Raw genomic sequence first — 11,444 nt, 5'->3', positions numbered from 1 at the left:
GTAGGAACCGAGTCACAGATAATGTCTTTTGCCTAATGCCCCACAGGTAGTAAATGGCAGAGTCAAGATTGCCACCCACACTACCGACTACTGCATTCTCCTGTCGCTTGAAACCCCTCTGTGTGGGAATTAGCTACTGGAGGTGGGATTGATTTTTGGAAACAGCCTAAAGTTAAGTATTCAGAGTTACAGTTTATGATGAAGTATGTTCCTTTGAACGCTCACGGCACCTTATTTACACTCTTAAGTCATAATGAATTTGGAAAAGGCAATAACCCAGAGAGGAAAAACTATAATGTTACGAACTTCGGGGCTCTCAGGGGATGGGCTCTTCTAGAACTGTGTTGTCCAATACCATAGCCACTAGCCACATGTGGCTATTGAGCACTTCAAATGTGGCTAGTCCAAATTGAGATGTATTATAGGTGTAAAATACAAACTAGATTTCGAAGACTTCGTATGAAAAAAGAAAAGAATAAAATATCTTATTTTAAAATATTGATTGCATGTTGAAATGATATTTTAGATACATTGGGTTAAATAAAATAAATTAATTTCATCTGTTTCTTTTTACCTAATTTTTAATGGGGCTACTAGCACATTTTAAATTACTTATGAGGCTCACATTATTTCTATTGGACAACACCGCTTTAGAAACATAATGGTGCAACCTAAAGACGCTAGAGATAACAGTTGCTTGACTGGAGAACTGGGAGAAAGACAACAGAAGAACACAGACTTGAGCCTGGGATTCCCCCAGACTTAGCAGAGGGAATCCCAAGGTATATGTACTTCTGGTCAATCAAAAAGGTCCAACAAATAAAACAAGGGTGAAAGGGGCAGAAAAACCAAGACAGAAAACTCTTAAGTGCCAGTAGTAAAAGCTTGTATTATATAAAGTGTGACTTGGAATGCTTAGTCCTTGTTGCAGTTGGTATGTCAGATGCCAGGTGAGTAACCAAAGAGATATAGTGCTTCCAGCACCAAATTAGGAGGGATGTGGAGGGTAGACGAGAGGGACAATACTATTGTAAATAGGCAACATAAGCAGAATTAATTTGTTGGTGTTGTTTTGCATGAATTCTTTTGGGGGGTAGGCCGTGCTCCGTGACTTGCGGGCTCTCAGTTCCCCAACCAGAGATTGCACTCGGGCCACGGCGATGAAAGTGCCAAATCCTAACTAACCACTCGATCACCAGGGAACTCCCTGCATGATATTTTTAATTTCGTGTTTTTCAAATTATAAAAAATAAGAGATGCTCGTTGCAGCAAGTGAAACAATACAATGCAGACATATTAAAGGCACAGCCTCCCCCATCCATTCTACCTGCCTGAGGTAACGAATAGTGTGTATGCCTTTATAAAAACATATGCAGGGGGCTTCCCTGGTGGCGCAGTGGTTGAGAATCTGCCTGCCAGTGCGGGGGACACGGGTTCGAGCCCTGGTCTGGGAGGATCCCACATGCCGCGGAGCAACTGGGCCCGTGAGCCACAACTGCTGAGCCTGCGCGTCTGGAGCCTGTGCTCCGCAACAAGAGAGGTCACGATAGTGAGAGGCCCGCGCACCGCGATGAAGAGTGGCCCCCACTTGCCGCAACTAGGGAAAGCCCTCGCACAGAAACGAAGACCCAACACAGCCAAAAATAAATAAATAAATAAAAATTAAAAAAAAAAAAAATGCAGGGAATTTCCTGGTGGTCCAGTGGTTAGGACTCGGCACTTTCACTGCCATGGGCCCGGGGTTCGATCCCTGGTCAGGGAACTAAGATCCCACAAGCCATGCGGCCAAAAAAACACAACAACATATGTATACACACACACAAGGATTTTGTTTGTTTTTATTTACACACGCTTTTTTTTACCCAAATTAATTGACGTGCAGACTGGGGTCTCTGGGATTGAGAGCTAGTGCCTTTTTTTTCCTCTTCTCTTTACATTTGCATTACTCCCCTCTCCCTCCCAGGTTCTCTTTTTCATTCTTTCTCTTTCTCTCTCTTTCTCTCTCTCTCCCTCTCTCTCTCTCTCTCTCTCTCTCTCTCTCACACACACACACACACACACACACACACGCACACACACGGAGGGGAAGTAAGCATTGAGAGTCGTCTACAGAAATGGCATCATTTCTTACACTTCTGCATTTTTTTCCCAATGTCTTGTATTGCGCTTTCTAAGTCAGCTGATATAGATCTAATTAACTCATTCATCACTTCATATTCCATGTCCTTTTTAAAAAAATAGGTTACTTCTCTTCTAATTTGTAAGAGTTCTGTATTATAGACATTAACTGCCATTACATTGCAAATATTATTCTTTAGATCTATTTTTTGTCCATTGACTTTATTAATTAATGGTATCTTTGGCTATACAAAGATAAAACTTTTATGAGGTTAAGATGTTATCTTTCCTTTCAAAGCATCTGGATTTCTTATCTTGATTGATCCATTCATCTTTTATGTAAATGTATTCTTTTTCTTTTTTTAAATTTTTTTAATTTTTAAAATTTTTCTTTTTGGCTGTGTTGGGTCTTCGTTGCTGCACGTGGGATTTCTCTGGTTGCGGGCGAGCGGGGGCTACTCTTCATTGCCATGCGCAGGCTTCTCATTGCAGAAGCTTCTCTTGTTGCAGAGCACGGACTCTAGGCGCACGGGCTTCAGTAGTTGTGGCACGCGGGCTCAGTAGTTGTGGCACGCGGGCTCAGTAGTTGTGGCACGCGAGCTCTAGAGCGCAGGCTCAGTAGTTGTGGCGCATGGGCTGAGTTGCTCCGCGGCATGTGGGATCTTCCTGGGCCAGGGCTCGAACCCGTGTACCCTGAATTGGCAGGCGGACTCCCAATCACTGCGCCACCAGAGAAGCCCTTCTTTTTCTTTTATAGTGCTTTCATTTTCTGTCTTGGTTTAGGTATCTCCTCCATCTCATGTTTGTAGGTCTAGTCTCCCAAATGTTGTAAGGTTTTTATTTATTTATTTTTGGCCGCATTGGGTCTTCGTTGCTGCACGCGGGCTTCCTCCAGTTGCAGTGAGCGGGGACTACTCTTCGTTGCGGTGTGCAAGCTTCTCATTGTAGTGTCTTCTCTTGTTGCGGAGCACGGGCTCTAGGCGTGTGGGCTTCAGTAATTGTGGCACGCGGGCTGAGTAGTTGTGGCTCACAGGCTCTAGAGCGCAGGCTCAGTAGTTGTGGTGCACAGGCTTAGCTGCTCCGCGGCATGTGGGATCTTCCCGGGCCAGGGCTTGAAACCATGTCCCCTGCATTGGCAGGCGGACTCCCAACCACTGCACCACCAGGGAAGTCCTAAAATTTTTAGTGTTTTGATGATCGTATTTAAATCCTAAATGTACCTGAAATTGTTTTGTATATGACATGAAGTAGGAGTCCAACTAGTTAAAAACAATTGTAGCTTTTAAATTTTAGGATTAGAGATTTGTAAAAATCCAATTATATAGCCCAAATCAGCACCTTTGAGAAGTATCCACCAGGAAGTTCTGACTGAACCACAGGATAAAACTGGACTTATTAGCTCTGCTACCGTGTATGATGAAGTACTGAACGAAGAGGCAGTGTGACAGCTGCTAATCAGTGGGGCTTCATAAACCAGCAAAAGTCATGGAGAGGCCAATGAAATCTGAAAAAATGATGTGGTTTCAGAATATAAGCAAAATCAACCTATAGGGAAGAAGGTGGCATGCTTTTTTGTAAATAAAATTAATCATTCTTGATCTATTGGACCTCTTTGTAGGGGCTATATGAGTTTGCTAGGGCTGCCATAACAAAGTGCCACAGACTGGGTGGCTTAAACAACAGAAATTTATATTCTCACAATTCTGGAGGCTAGAAGTTTGAGATCAAGGTGTCAGCAGGGTTGGTTTCTTCTGAGTTCTCTTACATTGGCTTTTAGGTGGCTGTCTTCTCCCTGTACATGCACATGGTCTTCCCTCTGTGTGTCGTTTCCTCATTTCCTCTTTTTTTTTTTTAATAAATTTATTTATTTTATTTACTTTTGGCTGTGTTGGGTCTTCACTTCTGTGTGCGGGCTTTCTGTAGTTGTGGCGAGCAGGGGCCACTCTTTGTTGTGGAGCGCAATCTTCTCATTGCGGTGGCTTCTCTTGTTGCGGAGCACGGGCTCTAGGCGCGCGGGTTCAGTAGTTGTGGCTCGCGGGCTCTAGAGAGCAGGCTCAGTAGTTGTGGCGCACGGGCTTAGTTGCTCCGCAGCATGTAGGATCTTCCCGGACCAGGGCTCGAACCTGTGTCCCCTTCACTGGCAGGCGGATTCTTAACCACTGCGCCACTAGTGAAGTGCCCCCTATTTTTTTTTTTTTAATAAATTTATTTATTTATTTTTGGCTGCGTTGGGTCTTTGTTCCTGCACGTGGGCTTTCTCTAGTTGTGGCAAGCAGGGGCTACGCTTTGTTGCGGTGTGCGGGTTTCTCATTGCGGTGGCTTCTCTTGTTGCGGAGCACGGGCTCTAGGCACACGGGCTTCAGTAGTTGTGGTGTGCGGGCTCAGTAGTTGTGGCTTGCAGGCTCTAGAGTGCAGGCTCAGTAGTTGTGGTGCACGGGTTTAGTTGCTCCGCGGCATGTGGGATCTTCCCGGACCAGGGATCGAACCCGTGTCCCCTGCATTGGCAGGCGGATTCTTAACCACTGCGCCACCAGGGAAGTCCCCCCCCCTTTATAAGGAAACCAGTCATATTGGATTATGGATTAGGGCCCACCCATAAGACCTCATTTTAACTTAATTACACCTGTAAAGACCCTATCTCCAAATACCGTGACATTCTGAAGTGCAGGGGTTAGGATTTCAGCGTATCAATGGGGAGGGGGGACAATTCAGCCTGTAACAGGGGCTAATAATACAGTGAATATGATTTTATTCAATTTTTCAAAAAAGCTTTGACAAAATTTTTACATTGAAGACTCTAAAGAAGTAAACCAAGGAACTGAGATTACCAGTTTGTTGAATCAATGAACAAGTGAACAAATGAACTGGTCAATATATGATAAATTAGGTTAGAGGTAAGAAACAATGAGTAGAACTAAAAGGACACTTTTCTAAAAGAAGAATATAACGTTTGGTGTTAAGACTTAATTTTTTTTTTAATAAAGTATAGTTGGTTTACAGTGTTGTTTCAGGTGTACAGCAAAGTCATTCAGGTATATATATATGTGTGTGTGTATATATATATATATATATATATATATATAAAATCTTTTTCAGATTCTTTTCCATTATAGGTTATTACAAGACATTCAGTATAGTTCCCTGTGCTATACAGTAGGTCCTTGTTATTTATAAGACTAATCTTAAATTCTTAGAAAAGATAGAAGGGAGTACAGAGCAAAATATCCATACTTAAAAGTGTATCTGATTTCTTCTAGGTAATGAAAAATCAAAATGTAGGACTAAACTTAAAAGATCATTTCAGGTTGTATATAAAACAAACTTTTTTTAATGAATTTCATGTGAATAAGTAGAAGGTATTTATTTTTAGGTCAGTGATTCTGAATGGGGGTGGAGGGTGGCAGGAAAGAATGCCTTCCAGGGATGAGCATACCAAAACTGGGGTAGGTGGAGGGGGGGTGGAGGCAGTGCTTTTTCAAATTATACTTTGTGAAACTTTAATTTTCTGTCACTGCCTCCACTCTACCCTGAGAAACACTGCTGTAAGCACCACTGATTGAAGAGAGTATGTTAAAAATGTCCTCATTTGATAAGAAATGATTCAAACTACACTTACATGATCCTGGTCTCTAAGCTATTTAACATGACCCAGGAAAAGGGACCCTAGTGACATTATGTTAACCATGTCCTAAAGACCTTAAACCAATATGCTGCTGTGACCAGAGAGGCTATATATAATGTTGGCGAACTGAACATTAATTAACACTGAGCCAGACACACAGTATCATAAAATCATCTGCATCTGCCCTTTGAAGAAGCATCACAGAAATCCGAAACCCATCTCCCACAATGAAGAACCAGTGGCTATATACATTAGGAAACTAGGTCCAGAGAGTTAAAATGACTTGTATAAAAACACCAAAATATTTATTGGTGGATCAAGGCACCAGGTCTCCTAAATTCCAATCTAATACTCTTAACTACTATTTTAGAAGCCATTGATTCCCATTTCTAGTATTCAGTATTGGTTTTTATCCAATGTGGCAGTTCTGATCATTACAACTTTAAAAATATGTAATAAAGCCTAAAAAGTCTCTAAAGAGAAACAAATGAGATAATCAAAAGGATCAAGGATACATTCATTTATTTATTTATATCTCAACTTCATTCTAAAAGGCTTACAAAGATGGAGATGATAATCTAGTACGATTTTAAAAAAAGGACTAAAACAGAAAAATGAGAAGAGAATAAGGAAAGTAAAGGTCAAAAAGGAAGATGATGGAACCAAGAACGTGGCTAGCATACAAAACATAACATGAGGTCCTAAACACTTGCTGTAAGTGGGCCACAAACTGGGCTCTAAGTGGTCTAGCATCAATATGAAAAGAAAAATAGAGTCAGTTGAATATTTACTGTCTTTAAGGTAAAAACCAACCAGCAATTCAGGAAAAGAATAACTGGGTTCAGAGAAAATTTCTTCCATGCATCGTTATATAGAACATTATGAATTATAATGATAAACACCCTTTGCAGTATCTACAACAATTAAATTTCATAGGAATTTTCATATGGATTGCCAAAGTACAATTCAGAAAAAGCAGTTCTGCAGAGGCCAGTAAAATGCCAGCTATGTACAGGGCAAAGCTGGCTTAATCCAGTACAAAATTAATAAATAGTACTCAGAATACTTCCCAGACTCTCTTTGGTTTCAAAAGAGAGATCAGATATAACTGAAGAATAACGAAAATGAAACTTTTAAGAAGTTGGTTTAAGAAAAATGAAAAGAAGTCACAAAGGCCAGAAATGTATACAAATTTAAGGTCCAGATGATTTTCCTAAAGGAAAAGGTTCTTGAGTTACATCTCTAATCTTAAATCTCAAGGTTGATGTCGTGCCTCTTAATCCCTTGGTTTGCCCATCACCAACTGAAACCTGCGCCATCTAGGGAAGTGATCAGTTTAAGAATCCTTGTGTCTTTCAAAGAGGTTTTGTTTTGGAAAAAATGTGTATAGCTATTCCAATTACCCCTTAGAGAAGACATTTAACCCACCCATGTTTCATTTCTTACTCTTTTCCTCACAGTAGGCTATTAGATTCACTTTTTAAATTTTTAAAAGTTAGACTGACTTTGAGCCCCCAGATCATATGTTTTCCCTGCATATTTAGGGGTTGAAACCAATACCAGCTTTTGAGACCTCTGAAAAACATTCATACTGCTTCTGACAAGCCTATTAAACACATAAATAGCAGCACCTTGGGAACCCATGAAGTGCTGTTATTGCTCACAAAAGGAAACATGGCACAGAAACAAGGAGAAGGAAAAGTGGAATAAACTTCTGGCTAAAAACTTCAGGGTATAAACACTGGAGAAATGAAACAAAGGAAAAGGTCCACACTCTGATCTGAAATGTTGAATTGAGAGATGGGTTGTATGATGGGGTGAGGACTAGGGCATTTTGACTACCAACCGCAGAATGCCCAGTGTGAACTCTGGTCCAACACCTAGAGGAAGAGAATGATAAGAGGCTACAAAGTAAAAACAAACTGAATCATCAAGGTGGTCACACTGAATTGGCAGCAGAGGAGGTCCTCAGGTTCCCAGATGAGCCCCAACTACAGTAGAGGAGCTCAAGCCAGGCTGGGGTGCACCAGGAAGGACTCCAGATTACAGTCAAAGTCCTTGAAGAACATGGACTCCGATGATGGACTGGGCTGGGTAGCTTGTGTCTCCATGACAGAGTTCACTGGATGCTTCTGTAGGAGCTCTGGGTCAAAGGCCACACCCCGAAAGAAAGGGTGGACCTGGAAGTGATGCAAATAACGTAGACGGTGGAGGGGATTCTGGCATAATAGCTGAAGAGAAATAGAGCATGAAGGATGAGAGACTGGGATAGGAAAGGGACTGAACAGAGAAGCTGGAAAAGGAGAAGGAAGTTCATGGATCTGTGGAGGGCAGGGAGAAGAACCCAAAAGAGTAGAGGATATGTAAAAGTGGGAGAAACAGGCTAATCTGGGGGCAAAGGCAGGAATAAAGGAGTAGTAGTGGTAAGAGAGCAGCACTAGCCCACTCTCTCAGAAGTGACCTGCTATGGATGGGGACGAGCTTTGGAGGACCAGGAACTCAGGAATAAAATTTGAAGTGTTGGTTAGAAGGCAAGTAGTGAGGTAGTACTTGATCAAGTTGGAATCCCCCCTTAATAATTAATCAGAGGAATGGGGAGATATCACTTCAGTGATAGGGAAAGAAGTGAATGGTTTTTGTAGTCAAGAAGGAAAGTCATGCTCACCCTTACCTCATGGAGCAGGAGTGAGAGCCCCTGGTTAAGAGAAGCTGGGATCGCAGAGTCATAGTGGGTCACACTTGCCAACATGGCCACATGATCTCTCTCTGCGGGCACTGGGAACTGAGTTAAGGGGTGGGAAGGTGTCATTGCTTAGTAAGAATAAGGCAAGACTTCCTAAGGTCTTCTTTCTTCCCACCGCAGGGCAACTCCTCTCCTCTGCCCAACATCACTACCATTCTCTCACCTTTCCAGTTGACAGAGAGAAAAGCAAGACACCCAGGGACCACCAATCAGCAGCATGGTTGTAAGGCCCTCCACTCAGGACCTCTGGGGCTACGGATATGAAAGACACTTGTCACTGATATCTGTTGGGTATCCTCCTGCCCAATGCTTACCCACCAGCTTTAGCTTCTCTCTCACCCATGTACTGAAGAGTGCCGCAGATAGTATAGGCTCGGGTTCCTTGGGGCAGGTGGCGGGACAGGCCGAAGTCTGTCAGTTTCAGATGGCCTGTGAAAAACAAGCCATCAGCACCACTCTGTTCCAACCCTCATCAGCCATGACTTACTTCCAAACTGAGGTACCTCTCATTCTGGGACTAGGAAAAGAAAAGGACTTACCTCGTTCATCCAGAAGGATATTCTCCATCTGAAAAATCACAGGTGAGAAGTTGCTTATTCTCTTCCTTTCAGTCCTCTCTCATCATGTATACTATACCCCCCAGCTGAAGAAGATGCCCTAGCTCAGCATCCAAGTCTATACTTGGAGGGCCCTTGCCCAAATCCTTAACACCCATGAGGGCCCCAAGGTCAACTGTTCTCAGCAGCTCCTCCCGCCTTCTTGGACCTGTTGGAACGTCTTACTGAAGTCCCTCCTTAAACAAAAAGAAAAAGCATTTAACTACCTTCACATCTCGATGGATGATGCCGAAGTCATGGAGATAGCCTGTGGATGACAGCAAGCATGGGGTGTGCTGAAGCTCTCCTGTCCTTCCAATTTCCCTGATAGCTCCCACCCCATTCCTATCCCTGTTCTTTGACCTCCAGTTAATATCAATTCTCTTCTGCCTCCCTCCCCACTTAATTCTTCCCTCATTTCTATTACCACTCCTGTTTCACTTACACAGCACCAGGATCAGCTCAGCAGCAAAGAGGCGGATGGAAGCCTCACTAAAGCAGCCAACAGCGGACCACAGGGAGTACAGATCTGTGCTGCAGTAGCTACACACTGCAAAGTACCAGAAGTCTAGGCAATATTTGGGGGCTACTATGCCTGGGCTCAAGGCATCGTATGCCTCCTGCCCAAACCGATGCCACCTGCTGTTCCCTCTCCCTCTGGGAGAGAGAAGTACTATGAAAAGGGGAACAGAGCAAAGGCAGAACAAGCCAAAGGGATGGGTAATCTCAGGTGGGGAGTATGGTAGAAGGACCCTTGGGAATGAGGAGAGAATCCAGTCACTCACTCATGAAGAGGTGCCGTTTTCCCTGCCAGCTGTCCCCCAAACTGTGTACAAAAGGATGGTTGATCTGTCGCTATGGACAAGAAAACAGGAAGTTAGGATCAGGGTCATTAAGGATCAAGGCAGCCAAGAAGTCAGGATTTACCTAGTTGTGCAGAAAGGAAGCTGTTGCCCCACCTCTCAGTACAGGTTGCCTGCCTGGTAATCCCAGTACTAAGGAACACACTGGACATGCTGGAGAGATTTCCCTGGCAGGACCTAGAATTACTCTACTGATAGCTACTTTTCCTGGGATCTCTTGGTTGAAGAAGAGGGAGGGGTCAGAGTCAGGAAAAGCAGGACAGTTGGACAAGAAAGGTGCTTTCTCCGCCTGTGGTTTGGTTCTTCCTAGGATCCTTTCCAGGGCTCTGTGCATACCTGGATGCTGACCTCCTCTTTGCACTGCCTCAGGTTTTCCCTCTGTAGGACCTTTACCTTGGGCACCACCTATAAAAGGAGAGGAGTGATGACTCCTAGTGGGGAATGGTGTATTAAATTGTTTATTCCTCCCAACCTTTCTGGAATAAAGATTGGAGGCAGGGACTAGAGAATAATGTGGAAGAGTATCTAGGTCCCTACCTTCACCACAAATACTGCTTTCTGGCCACAATCTAGCACCTTGAGGACAGTTCCAAAGGAGCCTTTAGCCACAAGGCCTAAAATCTGTACAGAGAAGTGGAGAACAGGGCAGTTGAGACTGATTGTTTCTAGATTTCTCCCCAAGACTGAGACCCCTTCCAGGGATTCCACTGACCTACCTTCAGCTGCTGATGCCCCCTAAGGGGCCTAATAGGAAACTCCGGCAGAAAGAGGTTGATGAACTGAGGCACTGGCCACTCAGGCAGAGGCTTCTCTACTAGCAGTGGGGCTGGCTCCAGGGGCTCCTGGTGCAGGAACTGATGCCCCTGTAGTCCCCACAGCAACTCTTTCAGACCTGACCTGGTGGTCCCCACACCTGGCCAGAGGCTCTTCTAGCCTCGGACCCAGGGGCCCCAGATGTTGCCACCCTGCTGAGAACCAAGGGAGCCACTAAACCTGCTGCCCCTGGGGCATTACAGGTTCTGCCCATTTAGCAGGCACTCCCTCAAATCTCAACCCTAGAGATGTAAATTTGAACCCCAGGCAAAATTGCTACTACCCTTGCTTCAGGCCAAGGTCTAGATTTCCTGCACACAATTAAAATCCTCTAGGAAAGTAATATTTGGATATTTTCCCCATAAGGCATCAGAGATTCAGTACTGCACCTACCATAAATACTTTGATGGTAACGCCTCCCTGCCCCACCCCCACAGTGGACAACACTGTTACCACCAGTTCCCAGGCCTCAAGCTCATGCCTTTCACCTCCCCTAAACAAGCTGCCAGAGCCCCACACCCTACCTTGTGAGGAGCAGCCATCTGGGCATGTTGCCCCTTCCGACAACTCACTGCTCCCATCCCCAAGCCTCTGCCTCCTCTCTCCTGCTAAATCTGCTGTCCCAGTTACATAAGCAGTTCCTCCCCTGATGCTGCATTACACATGAGCCCCGCCTCTTTCCCTTGTTG

At 44.1% G+C, this 11,444-nt stretch overlaps 1 protein-coding gene across 1 annotated transcript; it reads right to left on the bottom strand.

Moving 5' to 3' along the window:
• Positions 1 to 6,717: 6,717 nt before the first annotated feature.
• Positions 6,718 to 11,297, bottom strand: RSKR (ribosomal protein S6 kinase related). Its single transcript, XM_061176871.1, is given in 12 exon segments — positions 6,718 to 7,971; positions 8,412 to 8,522; positions 8,647 to 8,735; positions 8,823 to 8,912; positions 9,023 to 9,050; positions 9,307 to 9,347; positions 9,525 to 9,629; positions 9,865 to 9,934; positions 10,279 to 10,347; positions 10,480 to 10,563; positions 10,659 to 10,907; positions 11,280 to 11,297. Coding segments are annotated over 12 exon segments (1,179 nt in total). The 3' UTR covers positions 6,718 to 7,746.
• Positions 11,298 to 11,444: the final 147 nt, after the last annotated feature.

This window comes from Eubalaena glacialis, chromosome 19 (assembly GCF_028564815.1).
Source record: "Eubalaena glacialis isolate mEubGla1 chromosome 19, mEubGla1.1.hap2.+ XY, whole genome shotgun sequence".
In the NCBI taxonomy this organism is placed as follows: Eukaryota; Metazoa; Chordata; class Mammalia; order Artiodactyla; family Balaenidae; genus Eubalaena; species Eubalaena glacialis.
The sequence above is the reverse complement of the archived record's forward strand: the minus strand, read 5'-3'. Positions and strand labels throughout refer to the sequence as shown.